This window comes from Cyphomyrmex costatus, unplaced genomic scaffold (assembly GCF_001594065.2).
Source record: "Cyphomyrmex costatus isolate MS0001 unplaced genomic scaffold, Ccosl1.0 scaffold28, whole genome shotgun sequence".
Lineage (NCBI taxonomy): Eukaryota > Metazoa > Arthropoda > Insecta > Hymenoptera > Formicidae > Cyphomyrmex > Cyphomyrmex costatus.
The window spans coordinates 181,784-204,389 of NW_017276910.1; the positions used below are offsets into that span (position 1 = coordinate 181,784).

The 22,606-nt window shown below is 34.5% G+C and overlaps 4 protein-coding genes and 1 pseudogene across 4 annotated transcripts; 3 read left to right on the plus strand and 2 right to left on the minus strand.

Moving 5' to 3' along the window:
- The first annotated feature begins 732 nt into the window (after window positions 1–732).
- Window positions 733–4,031, plus strand: Hrd3 (HMG-coA reductase degradation 3). The gene is made up of 6 exons (XM_018541225.1): window positions 733–1,423; window positions 1,639–1,886; window positions 1,968–2,447; window positions 2,629–2,857; window positions 2,960–3,366; window positions 3,440–4,031. The coding sequence occupies exons 1-6, from the start codon at window positions 928–930 to the stop codon at window positions 3,866–3,868; spliced, it is 2,289 nt and encodes a 762-aa protein (XP_018396727.1). The 5' UTR covers window positions 733–927; the 3' UTR covers window positions 3,869–4,031.
- A 1,189-nt stretch (window positions 4,032–5,220) lies between these two features.
- LOC108774982 (uncharacterized) lies at window positions 5,221–10,166 on the plus strand. Its single transcript, XM_018541242.1, has 9 exons — window positions 5,221–5,618; window positions 5,706–5,977; window positions 6,051–6,204; window positions 6,429–6,978; window positions 7,700–7,710; window positions 7,955–7,988; window positions 8,568–8,594; window positions 8,816–8,951; window positions 9,269–10,166. Exons 1-9 carry the CDS (start codon window positions 5,497–5,499, stop codon window positions 10,117–10,119), a joined length of 2,157 nt encoding a protein of 718 aa, XP_018396744.1. The 5' UTR covers window positions 5,221–5,496; the 3' UTR covers window positions 10,120–10,166.
- A 597-nt stretch (window positions 10,167–10,763) lies between these two features.
- Window positions 10,764–13,204, minus strand: LOC108774980 (coiled-coil domain-containing protein 47). The gene is made up of 4 exons (XM_018541240.1): window positions 13,186–13,204; window positions 12,893–13,064; window positions 12,585–12,809; window positions 10,764–10,877 (listed from the first exon to the last, which is right to left on the minus strand). Exons 2-4 carry the CDS (start codon window positions 13,043–13,045, stop codon window positions 10,857–10,859), a joined length of 399 nt encoding a protein of 132 aa, XP_018396742.1. The 5' UTR covers window positions 13,046–13,064; window positions 13,186–13,204; the 3' UTR covers window positions 10,764–10,856.
- A 7-nt stretch (window positions 13,205–13,211) lies between these two features.
- Window positions 13,212–14,194, minus strand: LOC108774941 (coiled-coil domain-containing protein 47 pseudogene; annotated as a pseudogene).
- Window positions 14,195–17,150: 2,956 nt separating this feature from the next.
- Klp68D (kinesin-like protein 68D) lies at window positions 17,151–21,953 on the plus strand. Its single transcript, XM_018541239.1, has 2 exons — window positions 17,151–17,484; window positions 19,470–21,953. The coding sequence occupies exon 2, from the start codon at window positions 19,497–19,499 to the stop codon at window positions 21,672–21,674; it is 2,178 nt and encodes a 725-aa protein (XP_018396741.1). The 5' UTR covers window positions 17,151–17,484; window positions 19,470–19,496; the 3' UTR covers window positions 21,675–21,953.
- Window positions 21,954–22,606: the final 653 nt, after the last annotated feature.

A 22,606-nucleotide genomic window follows, 5' to 3' on the forward strand; every position in this document is an offset into this window, starting at 1 on the left:
GTTATTCGAATTCTGAAATACTTCAGTTTTTAGATTGTAAAACCTCGACAAATTATTATATTCATTTATAGCGTGTTAATAAAATCAGAATAAAACTTCTTAAACGCGGCTAACCTATAAACTTTCATAAATCTATCTGTTCTACTATTACACTTCAACTGACACTAAACACTGATAGTCTGACATTGACTTCTACGAGGTGCAGTTGGGACAATTTAGCGGCTTAATTAATTCCGTTATGAGAAGACTATTATTATTATTATCATCATCACCTTTTCTCTACTTATCTATCCTTATCTAATCGAATCTAAAACGCGAAACATATCTTGTACTACGCCGTTTCTGAACGAGAATAACTGAGAATAACGGAGAAAAAAATGACATCAGAATTTTTAATATTACGAGAAATGAAATATTTTGCTTAATTTTGCTTCAACGTATTCGGTCGACAGTGGACTCTGTTTCATGGACGTGAGGACGTGTCGCTATTGCTCGGTGTACAGCGGTGTAAACAAGGTGTAAAAACGGTGTAATACGCATTCGCGTGTGGTCTGTGCGGCACGGATAGCGACAGCGTAAACCACGTTTATTATGGCGATTGCACGCTTTTAGCGGCGAACAGCTGACTCAACGAATGTTTTCCCGCGTGGTATACCACAACTTGTAACGGATCCTCGTTCAGTCGATCGTGTGCCTACTGTTTTTGTTGACATTCATCGGCCGCGGGAAAATGTGTATTGACGTGTCCTAATGACGTAATTGGTCGAAGAGGCGAGACGGCTCTCGCGAATGTCCACGTATGTACGTGTCAAATGCGATCAATCGCGCGTCTCGTATAACCGCGTGCCCGAGAGGGCGATGAGCACGTTAAGGTCACCGGCGTTGTAGGTTTGTAATGAGACCCCGCGTTTGAATCTCGCCGAAGCTATGAAGTCCAACGGGAGGATCGTGTTCCTGCCGCTCCTGGCGTTGTTTCTTCTGAGCGCCGCGGAACTGGAGACTGGCTCGAAGAAGCGCGGCGATATTACGCAGAAATCGAATACTAATGAGGAAACGGAGGAGGAGGTCGCGATCGAGGATATGGAGAATGCCTTCGAACAATTGCGCGAGCTGAGTGCACTGCGTGACACGATAATGAAGCTCGTACCGACGTCTGACCCGATCTACGACAAGCTCAAGCAGACTGGTAAAAAGGAGGATGGAGAGAGCAAGACGGAGTCCGCCAACAAGGAGACCCTGGAGAATCCAGGAACAAGAAACGTATGGATGAAGACTATGATAGCTCAAACGAAAGATACAGACACTATAGTTTTAAATGAGAGACCATTGGATGAAGACGATATAGACTCTTGGGAAGCTCAAGAGCTGTATGAAACGCTCGAGGAGGAGGTCCAAAAACCATTGTCATTGGAACAACAAGCAGGTACGTCAAATTTAGATAAGCTTTGTTCTCAAGAGATAGGCTGTTGTAATGCTTTGAAGCATTTGATTGACCAATTAGAAGAAAGAATTTTACAAATAAGACCAATTAAGAAATCTCTTTAAAGCATTTGTAGCATTGCATCGATCGTATCCATATCACATTATGACATTTTATTTGCGTTATTTCTTAATGATCTTTATTATAATTTTTTTTAGCCGAACAATTGTTTAAGAAAGCAGACAGTATCATAAATGCGATGCGTGCTAACAGAGATGAAGGTTATAGATTGCTCATTGAAGCAGCAAAGTTAGGCCATCATGAGGCAAAATCTATATTGACATGGGCAAGATTACTTGGGTCTCCCTTGGATTCTACTACCCAGGAAGTAGCTATTAACGACATACCTAATATATTTAAAACATTCAAGGAGCTTGCAGACACTGGACTCCCATCTGCTCATATGGTATATACACAATATAATGAATAACATTAAGCTTTGCCAGAGAGAGTTTTATATAATCAGTTCTTTTATATTTATTTACAGGGACTAGGATTTTTGTATGCAATCGGTATTGGTGGCGTTAATGCATCTCAAGCAAAAGCTCTACTTCATTATACTGTAGCTGCTCTCGGTGGTGATGTTCGTGCTCAAATGGTAATGGGATATCGTCATTGGGCAGGTGTAACAACACCAGCTTCTTGTGAACGTGCTTTAGACTTTTATCGAAAAGTAGCGAAGAAGGTCGCAGAAGAAGTTTCGCTGAGTGGTGGTCCAGTAGTTCAACGGGTTCGACTCTTAGACGAGCATGAAAACCCAGGATATACTTCCGGAATTTTTGATCAAGATTTAATAGAATATTATCAATTGTTAGCCAAAAAGGGCGATACCCAGGCACAAGTCGGACTTGGACAACTGTATTATCAAGGAGGCAGAGGAGTCCCTCTGGATCACGAAAGAGCAATGCAGTATTTTCAACATGCTGCTGATGCTGGCAATCCAGTAGCTATGGCGTTCCTTGGAAAGGTAAAATGAAATTTTAACAATAATACTTGTAACTATAAGTTAGACAAGTATAATTATTTTACATACACACATGTACGTGCGTGCGTATATACATATATATTATACATTATATACAAAGTTACATGGTTGTCAAATATGTTCTAATTGTATAATATTTTTTTCACATGCTCTCTTTTTACAGATTTATTTAGAAGGAAGTGAAATTGTTAAACAAGACAATGAAACAGCGTATAAATATTTTAAGAAAGCTGCAGAATTAGGCAATCCAGTAGGCCAAAGTGGATTAGGTCTGATGTACTTATACGGAATGGGAGTAGAAAGAAATACTGCTAAAGCATTGCAATATTTCAGTCAAGCTGCAGAACAAGGTTGGGTTGATGGACAGTTACAGTTAGGCAATATGTATTTTAGTAAGTATATGTGTTTTCATAATAGGGGTGATTATTTTACCCTCTTCTCTCATTTACATAAATAATCATCTATTGTTTTGTAATACTTGAATTTATTTTTAGGTGGCATAGGCGTGAGGCGGGATTACAAAATGGCAAACAAGTATTTTAATTTAGCTAGTCAGTCCGGTCATGTATTGGCATACTATAATCTTGCTCAGATGCATGCCACTGGCACTGGAATGATGAGAAGTTGTCCAGCGGGTGCAGAATTAATGAAAAACGTCGCTGAAAGAGGAAAATGGAGCGAACAATTAATGGTCGCACATTCTGATTATAAAGACGGCAGGGTGAACGAAGCATTCCTCAATTACGCCCTGTTTTCCGAAATGGGTTACGAAGTTGCACAGAGTAACGCAGCATTCATTTTGGATAGAGGAGAAACTAGTATTTTATCGGAAGAGCAAGGCTTGGTTAGAGCTTTAGCATTATGGGCACGAGCTGCTGCACAAGGCTATTCTGCTGCACAAGTGGGTATACAAATCGAAATAGAAAAATTTAGATTTTCACTTTGAATGTGAAATGAGTTCTATTTTACTTTAGGTAAAACTTGGAGATGCGCATTATTATGGTAGAGGAACAAAAGTTGATTATGAAGTTGCTGCAAGTCATTACCGTTCGGCATCTGAACAACAGCACAACGCTCAAGCCATGTTCAACTTGGGATACATGCATGAACGCGGATTAGGTTTAGCTAAAGATCGGCATTTAGCTAAACGATGCTACGATTTAGCTGCGGATGCTAGTCCTGACGCGCGAATACCTGTAGCATTAGCTTTGATCAAACTTTCTTTCCTTTTTGGCTTTGATTATCTACAAGAATTCAGTTTAGTCGATCAATTGGATAAATGGGATCAATTGCTTGGACAAAACTGGGATTTATATCTTATTGGATTTCTCACAGGAATGCTTAGTCTTATTATATACTTCCGCAGACCGCAGCCACCTCCCCCACCGAGACCTGTTAACTAAATTTTGTACTTTCATTCATTTGGTTTCATATATATATATATATACACACACATATATATATATATATGTATATGAATATACATAGATTTTTCTAGACTAAGCTTGGAAAAAATTTTATAAGAGATTTATATTGAAACATCGTTTTTTATAATATCCTTCCTATGGCGCAAATTGAGTAACCTCGAGTAACTTCAATATTTCAGTGCGTTAAATGTGTATATATCATAGTAATTTACTTCTAACTCAGAGATTACTCCTAAATTTGTTGAAAGTTGTATAATGCCATAACTGATAATTGGTGATTTCTTAAATATAAATTATTTTGGTTAGTTCTTGTATGCTAATGTGTGAACTCTAAGCTTAGTTTCTAGTTTATAAAGTTCCATTATTAAGCTCACACACAATGTATATCATGTGAGTAGGAATACTATCCATAAATGAACGGGTTAATTACGATGTATTTAGAATTCCCTCTTTTTGGAAAACGGTCCAATATTAAATTTATTCAAATTCACAATTCTGTATATCATATTTTCTTATAAATATAACATTGAACTATCTTTGCAATGATCTTATTTCATGATAGTTTTGTACAATTAAATCACTTGTATAACTTTTTTCAGTGACACGTTTGTAATTATTTTAGATTACACATGATACATATTAAAATATAACAAAATATTGCTGTAACATAAAATACGAATTAAAAGGTTGTTGATTATTTATCTAATAAAATTGTTTTATTGCCAAAGAATATTACGATTTTATGCACGATGTTGCAGTGGCTGTGTAAATATAATTGTAATTGTGCAAATAGATTGGATTGTATATATGCTAAAATTGAGTGAAATGAAAATGTTAGAACCGTGTAAATGTCATTAATATGTAGTATATATATATATATGCCAAGTATTGATATTTCTTACATTACTTATTCTTATTTACAACTTGTTCAGTTGCATTATATACAGGATATACCGGAGTTTACAATGTAGCCTACAATATCGCAATGAATAAAACTAAAATACAAATTTATTTCTTTATCCTATTATATTATCAAATTATATTAATTGAAGTAAACGTAATTGATATTTAAAGCGACATTTTAGTAGAGTGAAATAGTTTGGAATATCCTGTATATAAAATATGTAGTACTATTTGTTATAGTTCGTTAATATTTTCGTATGTAATAGACTTCTATTATGTTGTATAAGAATTGTTATTTTAATTGATATTTTATGTTACTCTTATTGTGTTGACATTTATTCACGCATATACCTCATACTCATAACAGTCATGTACTTTTATATATATATTTTTTTTAGAAAATACGTAAAAGGAACCATGAAAGATATTTACTTATAAGATACATTACTGTCTTTTTATATCAAGGAAGATATATTTAGTTTGTTTCTTTACTATGGCAACAGAGGGGCGGAAATACGCTAAATCAAAAGTTACATCGATATTTGATGTTGTGTAGTGAACAAGTGGAGACAATGCAGTAATTTCAATCAGATGTAAAAATCTTGACTTTCATAAATTTTGATTCCATCAACAAAAAATTTTAAAGCATACAGGTTTCATGCGCAGATAATAACGCTTAAGTAGCATGTAAAAAGAAAAAGATGTTCAAAAAGAAGAAACGTGGAGGTGACAAAGAGAAGAAAGTACGGAAGAAGTGTTTAAACGAACGAGAAACGCTATCTTACGAACAACAAATTCTAGACAACAATAGACAACTGTCACGGTTTGTTCATTAAGATCGAGGCTGACACTTCGGTTCTTCTTTCTTTCTGACTTGCGTTTAATGATATGTTTCTCCCGATATTTTAAGGCTACGCAGTCGAAATGATGAGCTTGAAATCGAGGTAAAGAATTTGACGAAGAAGTATGAGCAATTAAAAGAGGATCGATCTGACGTCGTGGCGCATTTAAAACGGGACTTGGAGGGAAAAATAGAAGAGGCTCGCGAACTGAACGAACGTTTATTAGCCATGGAAGAATTAAGAAAGCAGGAGCAAGCAGAGTATAAAAAGAAGGAAAATGCGAAGGAACAAGAGTACCGTACTATGGAAAGTAATTTGAGCGCTGAAGTAAAACTTGCAGGTAATACAAAATTATCATAAAGAACAGAAAAAAGGCAGTATGAAAAATTGCATGTTCTGTTACTTTACATCAGCTGGAAAGCTAAATGCGTTGGAAGATTGGAGATTAGCTCGCTTGGATTTAATGCGCAAGTTTGAGGTACAAGAGGAAGAAATGGCGAAACAAGATGAATTGCACAAAACAACGCTCTATGAAACTGAGAAATCAGTCATTGTTGCTAAGGCTAAGTAAACAAATTAATCAATAGCTTTTCATTACTGCAAATGTCAGGTTTGAGTAACAATGATTTTCAGAAGTTACGCAATTTTATCTTAATATCTTTATTCTTCAAAATTCACATACCTTGGAGATAATTTAAAAAAAAAATCAAGTTATTTAACTTTTTTTATATTAGATAATGTATTAGTATCGTTTAATATATATTAATACCAAACAATTCCATGTATTGTAGAATGCAAAAAGAAATGGAGGAACGATTAAGACAGCTCGCTCAGGAATTCAAAGAAGCGACGAATATTCGCATAGCGGACATGATGCATAATGCAGTCAGAAGAAACATCGCGTTGAATCACGAGCTGAATTCGATGTTAAAGGTTTGCCAGGATCTGGAAACGAAGAGCGCGGAATGCAAAGAAACTGATCGTGCGCTCAAATTGCAATGCGAATTACTCGAAGACGAAGCCAAAATAGCGCAGGAAGATGCATTAAAGTACAGACATGTGATGCATGAGCTTGCTCAGGGGTACGTGGACACTGTCCTCGAACACGGTCGACTGCGACGTGAGAATATGAGGCTCGGCAATTACGAGCAAATAATCAGCGAATACAAGGCAAGATGCGTGGAGTCGGAAGAGAAAGTGAAGGTCCTCGAGCGACGTTTGCAGGAGACCAAACAGGCCCGAGAAGAAGTCCTGATGGAAGTGCGAAAGAAGTGCGAGGAATCCAATGAATTGAACAAGATCCTGAACGAAGCCAAACAAAGTATCCTGGAAGCATTAGAGGTATCATACAGAGGCTTTTTTTTTTAACAGCACATTTACAACCCATGTCAAATCTTGGATCATGGGTTCTCGAAGAAAAACCACCACAAAGATCTTGGTTTCTTTTTGATTTTGTTATAATTATAATTTTTATGTTGTAAGCTCAGTGAGTAGAAGTATAAAGATTTAGATACGAGCATACGTCACAAATGTATGTAAATATACATGCAATTTAAGACATTTATATCTTTCTTATAATACATATGATATAAAAAAAAAAAACAATTATTTTCAGTTACAAGAACATGTCTGTACGAGCGATGTTTGTACTTCATGTTGCGCTGATCAAAAACAGAAGATTATTTATTCGTTGCAGAATATACTCGAGAAGCATAACATTTCCGATGTAATCGAAGATGATGATTCACAGGTAAGATATGCCACGTAATAATACAATATAATGCGACGTAAATAAAAAGACATAGATGACGCAGTTGGAATAGTTTCACTTGACTTCAGTATTTCTTGATACGATTTTCATTAAGTAATTGTAATGTTAGAAAATTTTGACAAATTAATATGAGCAACATTAGCAAGAGTCACAGATCATACAGGTCTGTTTCTCATTCCTACACTAGACTATATACTAGAATGTTATTCTCGTTTTCGTCAAATATTAATCATATCTTGTTTTAAGTTTCAAAAGTGTACACTACTTCAGCCTCAAAAAACAGACTCACAGTGTAACACAGAGTGCTTTCCATTTAGAGACACAAGTTGGCACAATATATATTGTTCTATCTTTGTTACTCATGGAATACAAAGAAAGACAGAATAACATTTGTGTCGACTTGTTTCACTGAATGACAGGCATCCACAGTGAATTATTGTATTTTCATTAATATTATAAAGCAATTAATGATTCACCATGTTACACTATCATTTATGTTCTTAAAAACTCGTTATCTCTTGATATATTTGTTAAATTAAGTTGCAGATATAATACACACACATATTATACTTATGTTTGTGTTTTATTATTCTGTATATTTAATATTTATATATTTATATACTATGTTAAAATGTTAAAATAGATGCTTAGAAATCTACTTCTAAAGATAACAGCAGAATAATGTTTGCTGTTTTAATTAATATATGTCATATATGAATAGCTTCTTAAAAATATTTTTTTTTAATTATAATTTTAGATGGTGAAAACTGAACATGAATCTTTGGAGTAAGATTCCTGGTTCTCTAAAACACGCAGAAGAAAGTTAACTTTAAATTAATATTGGTATGCAGAAAGGCAGCTCAGTTTTGACAAAAATTTCCATATGTATCTCGCGGTACATTCAAAATTGATAACGTGAAAGAAAATACGCGTATGCGCCGAACAGAGAGCGCGTGTAGCGTTTATTTCTTTGAAGGACTCGAGCTGTCTCGCCAGAAATCTCGTCAAGTTTCCATTGTTTACATTACCATGCGGAAATTGTAAAAGCAGTTAAATGTGTGTAAGAAAACAAAAAAAAAATTTAGTTCTTTTGTCGAAATACGATTGCAGCTGATGTACGTAGCAAGTGCTGCACGTGTATTGTGATGCATGGAACGAGGTTACGCTGGATGAGTGTACACTAGCTATATAGTATAGTCAGGTTTGGAGTCATCGTGGGAAAGAACATAAGTACCTATAAATCATCAACATTGTACAAGCCAGTGCGTCATTTGCATCACACGCAAGTCGACACTCGTGGTCTCACTACCCGCACCTTCGTGACTCCGTTGCGAGTCAACAATGGATTTCCTTGTGTTTATACACCTCCAATAAGAGCTGTAATACGCGATTGTTGGAAATTTGAACATCATGGAAGGTAAAGGAAAGGGAGAGAACCTCGCAGGATTGCCAGCCGCAGTTTTGAACGACGATCTGGAGTTTTGGATGACTCGGTTTCCGGCGCCACTCAAAAATATACCCATAATACATCTGGCTATACCCGGTACGTTTAAATCACTGTGCTCTCTTGATGCGCACTTATATTCGTGCTTACCAAAAATTGAAATTTTTATACGAAAGATAATAGTTTCAATATTATACGATTTATATTTATAAACAATGAAACATATCTTGACTTGATTGACCTCGAAAAAAAAATAAGAGAATTTCTTAATTTATATTCATTTACAAGTATATTGACTCAAGTTCCTTGCTTTTTGCATTATTTTCAGAAATATATTTATGTAAATGGAACTTAGTTTTTAATTAATTATCTATATAAGTATACAGAGTACTCATACAAACTGATAACTTCTCCAGGTTCTCATGATACAATGACTTATACGGTCGAGAGACGCAACGATGTGGGGCCAGACGAATCTGCCTTCATTCGAACGCTCAGCCGCTACTGTTCGTTCGTTGCCAAGCCCATTATTTATAATTGGTCTGTTACACAACACGATGATATCAAGCAACAGCTCAATGGCGGAATCCGATATTTAGATCTGCGCGTGGCCACGAAGCGGGGAACTAATAATATATACTTCCTTCACGGACTGTATGGTGCGGAAATCAGCAAGCCACTTCTCGACGTGATCGACTGGCTTAGCTCACATGCGAGCGAGGTCATTATCTTGGATTTTCAGCATTTCTATGACTTCAAGGAACAGGATCATCACCGTCTCGTAGACAAAATAACTCAAATCTTCCGTGGAAAATTATGTCCAGTCTCATCCAGATTCGATCACCTAACGCTGCAATGGCTAGTCTTAAAGAGATACCAGGTGTTCGTAATTTACAGGAACGTTTATGCGCGCAATTACGCGAATTTATGGCCATCCGGTCTCTGGCGTACCGTGTGGCCCAATACTGTCCGTGCGGACGAATTGATTGAATTTTTGAATATTGAACTACAAAGCAGATCGTTGGACATTGCATTCATATCGCAATGCCTCCTGACGCCGGATATACCCTACGTCATGAAACATTTGTGTGGTACTCTGCAAAGAGATCTAGTGTCTGGCTGCCAAAGAACAATTCTTTCCTGGATAAATCAGAAATATCCTGGCCGTGGTGGACTTAACATAGTCATAGCGGATTTTGTGTCGGATAGCAATTTTATTTTTTCCAAAACGGTTATTCAGAGTAATACAAAACTTTTGCACAGTTAATTTAATTTTCTTCTTCTACTTTAAAATATAAATAACATATAATATAGCAAAACTGTAGATCAAAATATTTTCATCCATTTTAGTGAAAAAGATATCATTTTTAAATACAAAACTGTTTAACTTTAGAAGAGAATATCAGTGTTTCTTACTCACTATAAAGACCAAAACTGAATAGTGAATAAGTAGCACAGTGAATAAGCTATATATATATATGCTAAGTACAGTATGGCACATTGCTCGGAAAACAGACGCTTATTATTATTATTATTATTATGTACAATAAATAATATATTTTTATTTTGCATTTTACATGCTTTATGATTTTTATACTTTTATTTATATGATGGAAGAGATATGTAGTAATATAAAATATATTAAACACATCCAAATAATTGTGTTATATGCTATTGGATGTAGTGATAATTTAAATTACTTATAACTAAACTAATGATACCTCAAATGTGAGAAAAAGAAAGTTTTTAGAATATTAGTACGAATCTCTTGAACACAAATTCTGTTTTGTACAAATGCTATAAAATGAATATTAGTTCGTTGATGTAAAGCATTAAAAGAAAGATATGATAATATTATATATGAATATACAGTATACGTTAAATTTTATTATTCTTTTCTTTCAAAAGGGAATATCAGATGCGTTTGGCAATATAAATCTGAGATGTGAACTAGCAGATGGCGAGCTTGATCACGTAATCTTCGAACAATCCGAGTACCGAGAATTAATGCCGAATGATATTGAGCTGTAATAAGTAAATAAATTATTATTTAAGGTTAGGTTATAAAAAATTGTACATTTTTTAAATGAAATATAATAAATAAAAAATATCCCATTAATTGACAAATCTTTCGTTTTATTGAAAACTGATGAATATACTAAAAATCGTTATACGAAGACAGCACACTCGTACGCAAGATGTATTTTCTTAAAAGAAAATATCACTTATAAAATAAATTTAAATTTTAGCAATTTGAAATTTATAAATTATATTAAATATTTCTTTTCGGAAGATACGTCTTGTGTAGGGACCTGTTTTATTCGTGTATAATCTACTTTTGGTATATAAAACTCATCAGTTTTTAATAAGGCAAAAGATTTTTTTCAATTAAGATAGAGTTTGCGTAGCGTAGTGTAATTTCAATTTTTCATTAAAATTTAAGCGGTAAAATATATTGTTTTAATTTTAAGTTTAGTGTTCGATGTATTTTTCTTTAAAATTTATTACATACTTAATGTTATAACCGCTTTATTGTTTTTATTTTATGATTTAACTCTAATCGTCCTTCATCTATGTTTAATTAAGATAGAGTATGTTTTATATTATTATTTTATTACATTATTACAGCAAACATTTTGAATAAGCCCATACTTTTATCAGAATTGGAAGTGATAAAGACTAAACTTGAGATTTACCAAACAAAAAATGGATGAAAAAATGATTCATATAATTATTAATTTTGCTCGAGAGAAATATTTTTTGACGACAGTGATGATGAAACTAAAAATTCAAATATTTCTAAAGTTTCTCAATACGCAGGAGAAATTGTTCCTTAATTCTCAAATAAAACATTTCAAATGCACTTCTGAATAATATTCAGATACTTTCGAAGACCTGTTTACAAAAATTCACAGCACTATGGAGAATCATAATAATGTTGGACAGATGCCGCTTTCATTAGAAAAACAATTAATGATTATTATTTGGTGTTAAATATATAATGTACTCCATCAATTTTCATTATTTTAATAACGTTTGTAAACTCAGACATAATAATAGTTTAAATATACTATTTGTAAAATAGAACTATTAAAAGAGATGTATGTTATGTGTGTGTTAATCCAGTGATGTTAATGGATGCCAGACGATCAGATACGGAAGACCGGGAGTCATACGAAATCAAGTACAGGGTGATGCGCATAGATGTGTACGTACTAATTTAGGCGCAAAAACTTACATTAACTGTACAAGCTCGGTCTTTGAATCCAGAGTGAATCAAGGAGCTCGATTGGCTCTAAAAATGTTAATGCCGAACGCAGATGGGATAACACGCAGCAGAAAAGTGCGAATTGCTGAATGATTTCGAGGTGAAAGAGCAAACGGATACCTCCGATTTGCAAAACTGAACGCAGCTATTATATATCTATAATATTTAGTAAGCTGGCAATAGGGTAAAAAAAATAAATGTTACACAACAATTTACAATTCACAGGATACATTTTTTCAGTCGTTTGTACTTTCTTTAATAAGTTCGATACTTAATGTGAGAGAACACTGAATGAATATATAAATCTCAATGAAGACATAAGTTAGCATATTTCGTAGATAATCTGGACGAAATACAATTCCACTGAATTACTTACGAATTTTCCTTTTTAAATATGGAGAGAGTAGCAGATTTGTTTTTTAAAATGTACATCTCACTTGTTAATTATGTCACAATGCTTTCACCTTAAGTTGCTTCGTTCTTGGAGCACGTTTTTTGGCCAATCTTCGTTGTTCCTTTTCCTCCCACTTCCGTTGTTTATCGGGATCCTCTTCTTGGAGAATTTTTTCATGCTCGACTCTTCGACGCTCTTCTCGTCTTTGAGCAGCAGCTTCGGCTCTTGCGGCGTGCGTTGTTTTCAGGAAGGCTTCTTCCACTCTCAGCCGATTTTTATCAGCTTTATTTTTACCCTACATACATAATAAAATTTATAATATAAATTACAATAGTTGTTTATAAAGATGTATATTCACTAAAGTAAAGAAATACAAACCTCTTTAGATAACTTAAAACGTCGCAACTTATCAATTAAATAGAAAACAAGTTGAAGTAAAGGTCTAAATTTTTCGTGAGTCTCTGGATTACTCGTGCGACCCTTAAGACTTATATTCAAACTCATCAACAATATTCTTTTAACCTCAGGCATTGTTAACTGAGTAGTATCTCTATAATTAAACTGAACATTAGTATTGGAAATATTATCGACATCAAATTAACTATTTATTCTAAAATATATGCATTTTCTATATTATATTTTATTTATTCGAATCATTATATGATACGCACAGTTTATTTTTACTTACTCCTGAGGTTTACGCCCACTGAATTGATCACTAATGTGAATATACTCTATATAAGGCGCATACTTTGTAAAAATTTGCTGAATTCTGGTGTCTAAGATAGCTACCGTTGCTTCTGGAATCTCAGACATTACGTAAAAGCCTGATGGAAGACCGAATTTTTCACCAGATCGTTTCTCTGGGCAATATACGCTAATATCAGCCATGTCGCGCACTAAATGCATTGCTATCCGCTTTGTGGCAATTGCTAAAACGAAATTATCTATTTCGTCTTTCGAAAGCTCCACTTCTATGTGAATTTGATCGTTTTGCGGGCGCACCAATTGAGCTAATACAGCAACTAAGTCTTGTCTCTTTATTAATTTCAATTCTATAAGCATCGACTCACAGCCGACACGGCCAGAACAATACAAACTGAACTGCGATTCACTTTGTCTCATGAAATCATCATCACCTGCATTCTCATTCGATTTGCTCGATGAATGGCCGATGAGAGAAAAATTATCCATCAAAAGCTGCTTATGATCTACTACCCATTGCTCAACTATATGGAAATTTTTGTTACGTCCTACTATAAAATTTGCGAAATATACCACTAATCCAAGGATCATTAATATTTCTAAATAATAACTGTCCCATCTATCCCGCAAATGGAATGGGACTTTTGTAATAGTCAATGTGGAAGGTTCATCGTTTTTTTGACCAGTATTGCCCGGGGCAACATCCAGTCCTTCAAATTCCTCTTCATCTTGGAAATGATCAAATTCAGTATCACCATCTGTAACTAAGATGTCATCTTCCTCAAAATCTTGATTTAATACTTCTTCTGGAGGCAATTCTGATGCATGTTCAATAAGTACACTTGGCTTTTCCTCTTCAAAATCTTCAAATTCTGCAAACTCATTATCCTCTGGTATTTCTTCTTGAAAATGAGCTGTAACCCATAAATTAGTAACAACCAATGCGATGTGTGCTATCACGATCCACAATTTCATGTTACCTAAAACAGTAAGCAATAAAAAAAAAATGTAACTTACATTTGCTTTATAATTGTAGTTCAAATAAGTTTGCTATTACATATAAACATATGTAATTCTTAGCTCAAGTAATTATTTTTTTTATTAATCTCTTATCTCTAATTTTTTTCAATATTTAGTCTATATTAATATGCAGAGCAATATTGTTAATTATGAAAGTATATCTGGAGACACAGTAGTGCCTCGGCGCAAAGCCAAGCGCGCGATACTGTAAATAATACATAAATATACTATTATTGTATAACAACAAATAAATTTTAAGAATATATATATTAAAATTTTCTTTCTAAAAAAAATTCTGATATAGTAGTATTTGTAAACAAACTGACAAAACTAAAGCCTTTTTTTCCTATTTCTTGCTTTTCATTTCTTATTTTCTTTCCTCTTTACAACCAGCTTTTATTGACAACTTTTATTGACAATTATATTTCTTACCATGAATTTCTTGTTTCTTCATTAACTTTTGTCTCAAGCGATAGAAAACAAAAAACGAAATAAGAAGCAAACAGACAAGATGTAAAAAACAGTAAAAACGCAAGAAACAGGAAACAAAATGCATATTGTAGAACAAGCCTAAGAATACTAATAATTAAGATTAGTTATTGTCTCTATAATTTTTATTGAATTATTTTTAATTAATCTTGATTTACAGTAAGATAATATATTTATTAAAAATATATTAAAGCAACATATATACAGAATAATAATCAAAAAGTTTCCAAAATTATACAACTGATATTTTGCAATAAAAATAGAATGAAATAAATTAAACATTACTCTGCAGAGAAAATCTGTTATTTTTATTAGCATATAAAAAATATATATTTATATACTTGTAAAAATAAATATTTAAAAGCTAAAAATTTAGGTGATTTTGCTGACTCAATATGTATGCTTAGATCTCAACTTAAATGGCCATTTCAATAAAAGGAATTTATCTGAAAATTTAAAAAAACACAATTTACAGTTATTAATGTTAGAAAATATATTTAATTTTAAAAAGCTTTTTAATTAAATTTACATGATTCAAAACATCAATAAACCACACAATAATACAAATAATTATTAGCTCTTTATAATTTTTATTTTTTAACATATATTCTGTTAAAATCATGACAGATTTCTTCTATAGAATAGTATTCAATTCATTTCGATTTGTCCACTCATCACAAGATAAAGTTATTTATTTTTCAGAGTAATCTTCTGATTGTCAACTTGTACATTTAAAGAAAAATTAATTATTATTTTCTTCTTTGACGGACAAAATTTTTGTTTCATACATTAATCAAGTATGTATAGTGTTTTGCGAACATGAAATGCCATAAATTGAAATGCAGCCAGTGGCTAAATTTAACGCGATTAACCTATCGTGTCATAAAATTCTAACGTGATATGTCTCACCAGTGTGGATGTAGATTTTTATGTATAAAAATTTCAATTTCTCGTCATCAATCTCAATTTGGAACGGTGTCCAATTAATTAGCAGACACTACGATAACGATTTCTTCGTCGAAAGGTGATAGATGATCCACATCACTTCCATTCGCTCTATGGCATGAAAGTCACTACAAGTCTCCGATTCCGTGTGTCTGACGTCACTTCCTTAAAACGAAAGATTGGCTATGTTCAGGAAACATACCGATTCGCTGAAAGAAGGAGGGAAATTATAATCGATCTTTAGAGTAAATGTAGACTAAGAAAAAATATATAATATAAGAGGCTATATTCAGATAATTTTTATAAATTTTTGTAATAGTAGGAAAAATTATTTTTCCATTTGAACACAATTGAAAAAACGAAAAAATTATATTTTCTTAAAATTTTATTTGTTACATATTGCTCACGTTTTACATGGTGAAAATACGCTTCATGATGAAAAATTATTTTTATAAATTATTACATACATTACATTTTTATATAATATAAATTTGTATATAAAATCGTGTGAAATATAATATAATTTACAATACGATGCTTTGGAATTTTTATTTTGATATAATTTTTACAGCTAAGACCCAATTTGACAACTCACAGTTAACTCTTAACGTAAGTTCGATTTATTTCTCATCTCTTTTCAATTCTAGCATTAGAAAGAGATAACGGATAAATTAAACCCATGATCCGAGTTGTAAAATTAGACCCAATCAAGAGCCACTTTGACCAATTCGAATTATGTAATTTTAATCGACGGTTTAGTCCATTAGAATTGGCCAATTGCATCTGTTGTCAACAAATGCGATTGGTCAATTTCAATGGATCTTTCCGTTTATCTTTGTTGCTCATCAAATGTTAAACAAGGACAATTGATGCATCATGTGCGAAACGGAACGTATCTATTGACATAAGTATCGCTATTTGACTATTACATCAATATCGCTGTTTTACATCACACATGCGTACAAATTTTCGTACTAATTAATTTTTTTATTAGGTATCTAAGTTTATAATTTTATTAAGAACACATACATTGTTCATGTCTAGTCCAAACCAAGTTGTTTTATACCTACAAAGTATAAAACTTGTATATAAAGCAAATGTTACGAGAGAGAGAGAGAGTTGACATCAGAAGCCGATGACAAGACTGTAATTTCCCAACTTTTTTCTTTTTAGACATAAAGTTGACCAGTTTGGACCACATTATCGCTTATATATTTTAATTGTGGAGAAGGATTTTTCAATCTGTAGTATGAAAAAAGACTAGTTAGAAAAATATATTTAATAGATAAATAATTATCGGTAAAACAGATGATTTTAGGATTCGATCCCGAGGATCGCACGCGCGAGGACAATACTGAGTTGGTAAAGTAGAGTTCGTTCGGCGAGCCAGACTCGACTTTCCTTCCTCGTTTCGTCTCGTTCGATGACGGGGACGAGATATCGATTTCAAGACCAAGCACTACTAGCACTAGCCGTGTAGCCGACAGCGGCGACAGCCGATTATCCCGGCGTCGCACAGCGACGAGGGATTTATACTCGTGCACGTTTGACGCTGATGCGTTTTATCATCTTTCCCGTCGGAATTGTCAGAAGCATGTGATCACTTTCGCGCAGTGCGAGTGCCGTAAAGTGAAGAATTGCGCATATCGGCGTGCCGGCGCTTCTCGATTCGCGATACTCCCCTGTCGCGCGCTGTGCGCGAGAATCAATACATGCAGGCAAGAACGACGGCGACCCGTTGACAACAAATTCTTTCGCTAAATAATGGATCAATACCAACACCTCGCAGTGAAGGGCGACACGTAAAAACGGTAATAAATCAACGCAAACGAGATTCTTTGCAGTCCACCGTGCGCAATTTCTTCAGGTCGCAGGACGCATAAGTAGACCTTCGGAGAATTTCTGCTCGTCGCTTCTTTCCCCTTGACATTACGTGACGTGCATGTGCATTTTGTATATTTAACCCCTTAACGGTACGGTAAGTGCTGTGAATTCGACCGTTTTTGCGTCTTAAGTATAGCGCAGAAAAAAAAGATGATGTCGATAAATTATTTTTTTGTGGTTTGTTTTAAAGTTTCCTAATTTTTTGTAATCCCATAATAAGCCCTCGATTGACGAGACGTCATTGAAAGATAACGATAAATATATTTTTTCTTAATAAATATCAAATTTAATATCTTATGTTTTTACTTTCTTTCTCGTTGAAAATATTCTATAAAAGTATCTTAAAGTTATTGACCATTATTGACAGGCTTTGTACTTGGCACAGTGCATAAAAAAAGAAGGTTCCATGATTGTTTTATTTTCAAATGCGTTATTGCAAGTTCTTGATCGACGAAAAATTGAAAAATAAATATGTCAAATTTAATATGTATATTTTTTTCCTTGCAGAAATAGTCTATAAAGCTGTGTTAAATTATTGACAGACCTTGCATCTTAATATAGCTCACATAAAAAAAGGATAGTTATAAATTTTATAAATTAGTTCTTTACGTTGCTGCAAGTTCTCAATTGATAAGATATTGGAAAATGAATACCAGATATGGTATTAATAAATATTTGATACGTAATTTTTTTTATTACATAAATATTTTCTATAAAGTTGTGTTCAAATAATTTGTCAAAGAATAGAATAACAATTATATGTATATATATAATTTTATAGACAAAGTATTTCATAGTGGATAATAATTTAAATAGAGATTAAAATGAATATCTGATTATTTAATACAAAATGCTATCCAGTCTTTTTTGCTTGCAATGACAATTTGTTTTAAATTTTAAAAAATTGATACATTCTGTTTCAATATTATTTCCAATGGCAGTTGAACGCTTTTAAAATGTAATTGGAAAATGGTTGATATACGCTTTGTACAACTATAGACGATATCGAGGCTTTACAATCTATTTTCAATCGACAGAACGTAAAAATTGCACTTGCACTTTCTTTTATACAAAAAGAAACTCTAAAAGTAATATTATATAACAAAAATTTAAAAAATATTGTATAAGCATTAGTAATCAAGTAATTAAATGTAAATAAAAAAATAATTCAAATTTTATGACGTAATGTATGATTAATATTACGTAGTATACGACTTTCATGAAGCATTTTTGTGCCAAGTTTTATTGATTCGGAATGTCGAGTGAGCATGACGTTGAAATATTCACGAAAGTAATACTAATCATAGGCCACGGTGGATTGATTGAAGAATAAGGTGTACAATTTAGATGTTTACTTATATTGCGATTTAACTTATGAAATTATAAAAAACGTTGAAAAGACTGTTATAGTAAAAAAGAAGTTTATTTTTATTATAATTGGTTTAAAAAGTTTATGTAAACTGCTAATTTAGAGAATCTTTCAATAAAATTATAAAATCCTATTAACATGTGAATATATCAATTGCGAAATGAAACTTTTAGTTTGAAATTATATATATTCAAATTTTTATCTATAGAGACAATTTAGTATTCAAACACAAATATTTCTTTTAAATATAAACTTCATTCTTTTCTAAGAAACACATGATCAATAAGTATAATGATAATAGTGCAATTAATACGATAGCATGGTTATTGAAATATTATCTAAGTATTTACAAGGTAAGAATATCAAGATTTTAAGAAAATTGATATGTATAGGTATCGACTTCAGTTGTGCAAAAAAAAAAATAGTTTATTTAAAAAAAGAAAATATTACTTTCTTAAAAATATCAATTGTTAGTCAGAGAGTTAATTAAAGCAAACAGATTTAGTCAGGATGAAGCATGATCAATAAATCCGTATTTTGCAGAGGACAGCTGTGTATTTCACCGTCGGTATGGAAAAATTAGACAACCAGCAGAAAACCTGGAAGAAGAAAAGTATGAAGTCGAGCGTTACCGAAGTGGTGACGCAATGCGTGCAGGTGGTCGTGCGATGCCGACCGATGGACGAGCGGGAGGTCTCACGCAATTACACTCGCGTGGTCGACGTGATCCCGTCCAGAGGTGCGGTTGAGGTGCGGCATCCACGCGACGATCCGTCTAGCGAGACTGTCAAAGTGTTTACCTTCGACGCGGTGTACGACTTTAATTCCAGCCAACAGGAGCTATACGAGGAGACGGTTAGGCCCCTGGTATCCTCGATACTTGACGGCTTCAACGGCACTATCTTCGCCTATGGTCAGACCGGCACCGGGAAGACGTACACCATGGAGGGCTCGAAGACGGATCATGAGAAGCGCGGTATCATCCCGCGCTCCTTTGAGCACATATTCAATCACATCGGCAGATCGGAGAACATGCAGTATCTGGTGAGGGCCAGCTATCTAGAGATTTATCAAGAGGAGATACGCGATTTGCTGCATCCGGATCAGAGTCTGCGCTTCGAGCTGAAGGAGAAGCCGGACGTTGGGGTGTATGTTAAGGACCTATCGACCGCCGTTTGTAAGAGCGCGGCGGAGATACAGCACTTAATGAACATAGGCAATCAAAACAGAACGATCGGTGCAACGAACATGAACGAGCACAGTTCGCGATCACATGCGATCTTTCTCATCACTATTGAGATGGGTAATATCGATGACACCGGTGGTATTAGAGTAGGACGCTTGAATTTAGTCGATCTCGCTGGCAGTGAGAGACAAAGCAAAACTGGTTCGTCGGGAGAGAGACTAAAGGAAGCGAGTAAGATTAATTTGAGTTTGTCGGCCTTGGGTAACGTAATCTCGGCGTTGGTGGACGGTAAAACCACGCATGTGCCATATCGAGACTCTAAGCTGACGAGATTGCTGCAGGATTCTTTAGGTGGTAATTCGAAGACGATCATGGTAGCGAATATTGGACCAGCTAGTTACAATTATGACGAGACTTTGACGACTCTACGATACGCTAGCCGTGCTAAGAATATCAAGAACAAGCCTAGAATTAATGAGGATCCGAAGGATGCTTTATTGAGGCAATATCAGGAGGAGATAGGTCGACTGAAGGAGAAACTCGCGCTGAAAGGTGTGGTGCAACGAAAAAAGAAGAAATCGAAGAGGAAAAAGGAAGATGAAACAAACGATTCGGAATCCGAGGCGGACGACAGTCGAGGCGAGGACAATAAATTGTCCGAAACCGATAAAAAGCTCATAGCGGAGCAGTTGAAGGCCGAGAAGCAGGAGACCGAGAATCTCGTCCAGAGAATAAAGGATTTGGAGAGCAAGATGCTCTGCGGCGGTAAGAATATAATCGATCACACAAACGAACAGCAAAGGACATTAGAACAAAAGGCGGCTGAAATTGCGGAACGTAAGAGACGCGAGGTCGAAATGCAACAGAAGTTGGAAGACGAAGAGTTGACAATGGTCGGCGTGAGGGAGACCTACACCACGTTGCAGCAAGAAGTGGATGTGAAATCCAGAAAATTACGAAAGTGCTTCACCAAGTTGCAAGCTCTGAAGCAGGAATTAGAGGACGTGACCAGCGACTATAATAGGGACAGACGAGATTTGGAGCAGGAACAGCACGAATTGATGAAGGAGCTCAAACTCAAGTACCTCATAATAGAGAACTTTATTCCCGAAGAAGAAAAGACGAAGATTTTATCAAGAATCCATCTGGATGAAGAAGAGGACTGCTGGGTCGTGAAAGATCCCGAGCCATCGAGTATAGATGCCATCAAACGACCAACTTCCGTACCAGGTGCGCGTAGACCAATCTCGGAGTACGCGCGGATCGCTCTCGCGATGGGACGAGGATGCCGTTATGCGGGTGAGAACATTCTGAACTTGGATCTCGACATGCCGGCACGGACAACTTTGGATTATCAGGGACCCGCGATTGCGCCGACGATTCAAGCCGTTTTGGAAGAAGCTCTGCGTGACGAGGGCGACATAGATGTTGACGCTTCGAGCACGAGGCTGAGATCCAAGACGCGTTTACAGTCGGCGCGAGTCAGACCGAAGAGCGTCACCAAGATGCAGCAAATTCCGGCACCGGTTTACCCTAAAACCAGAGGCCTCGTACCGAAGTAAATGAAGTTGTTAAAACCCCGATCGGCGCGCTTCTTTTTTTCATTTTGTAAAGGGGAGTGTATATATTGTATGAACCGCATCTTGTGCTGTATTTAAATCCTTGCGGTTACCTGAACATATGCGGACAAAGAACGGAATAATTCTGCAATTCTCTAGTCATTGTGCAATGCGTAAACATATGATATCGCTACGTCGAGCATGTAACTGTTGTAATAATACAGTATAAAATAGCTCCTAAAATTTCTTTCTAATTCAAATATTTTTCCTGATTTCTGTATATTGTAGGGATTATTTAGAAAAAAAACGATTATATTTGATAAGAGATACTATTTTTATTTGTCTTGTTAATTTCATTTTTTGTTAGTCGATTATGCTTTTAAATCAATTTTTTTGTCTTCATAGAAACATAGGATAAGTCGTTAAAGTTCATATTACTTTAAAAATTAATGGAAAATATATTACACACTACTAATGTGCTACTCTTGTGATATATTTATTGAAGAATTACATTGATTATATTGTAGTAAATGTTAAATCCTGGATATCGTGCAAAAATTTCTACAATCTAAAGCGTCTTTTACACAATTTTATTATGAACTGTCTTGTTAAGTATTGTCGCATTTTCTATGCAACAAAAGCAGAGGGTGCGATTTTTATCAGATATATTACAAATATAGTAAAACTATGTTGTAACGATGCACACGCTCTAGCGATTAGTCTTTATTTTACTTACTTTTGTTTGGTCGAAGTTGCACGATGTATGTAACAACGACACACATTCACTTCGTGCATGTACAATGCTCACTACAACGCGATACATTCGGTCAATATACACAGTTTAATAAATCTCACTGACACGCACCCGCACAGCAGATACATGAAAATTCAATGCGAAAACGTAATGCAAATTGCGGATAAAAATGCGCTCAACG

Bases quoted from the DNA above. Each gene is read 5' to 3' on its own strand.
- LOC108774980 (XM_018541240.1), bottom strand. From the start codon at position 13,045: ATGCCTGAGGTTAAAAGAATATTGTTGATGAGTTTGAATATAAGTCTT. The intron at 12,810-12,892 runs GTTTGTATTTCT...TTATGTATGTAG, and splicing joins GTTTTAAGTTATCTAAAGAG to GGTAAAAATAAAGCTGATAA. The intron at 10,878-12,584 runs GTGAAAGCATTG...TACTTATTACAG, and splicing joins CAAGAACGAAGCAACTTAAG to CTCAATATCATTCGGCATTA.
- LOC108774982 (XM_018541242.1), top strand. From the start codon at position 5,497: ATGTTCAAAAAGAAGAAACGTGGAGGTGACAAAGAGAAGAAAGTACGG. The intron at 5,619-5,705 runs GTTTGTTCATTA...CGATATTTTAAG, and splicing joins AACAATAGACAACTGTCACG to GCTACGCAGTCGAAATGATG. The intron at 8,595-8,815 runs ATATAGTATAGT...GGAAATTTGAAC, and splicing joins TGGATGAGTGTACACTAGCT to ATCATGGAAGGTAAAGGAAA.
- Klp68D (XM_018541239.1), top strand. From the start codon at position 19,497: ATGGAAAAATTAGACAACCAGCAGAAAACCTGGAAGAAGAAAAGTATG.
- Hrd3 (XM_018541225.1), top strand. From the start codon at position 928: ATGAAGTCCAACGGGAGGATCGTGTTCCTGCCGCTCCTGGCGTTGTTT. The intron at 1,424-1,638 runs GTACGTCAAATT...AATTTTTTTTAG, and splicing joins GTCATTGGAACAACAAGCAG to CCGAACAATTGTTTAAGAAA. The intron at 3,367-3,439 runs GTGGGTATACAA...ATTTTACTTTAG, and splicing joins AAGGCTATTCTGCTGCACAA to GTAAAACTTGGAGATGCGCA.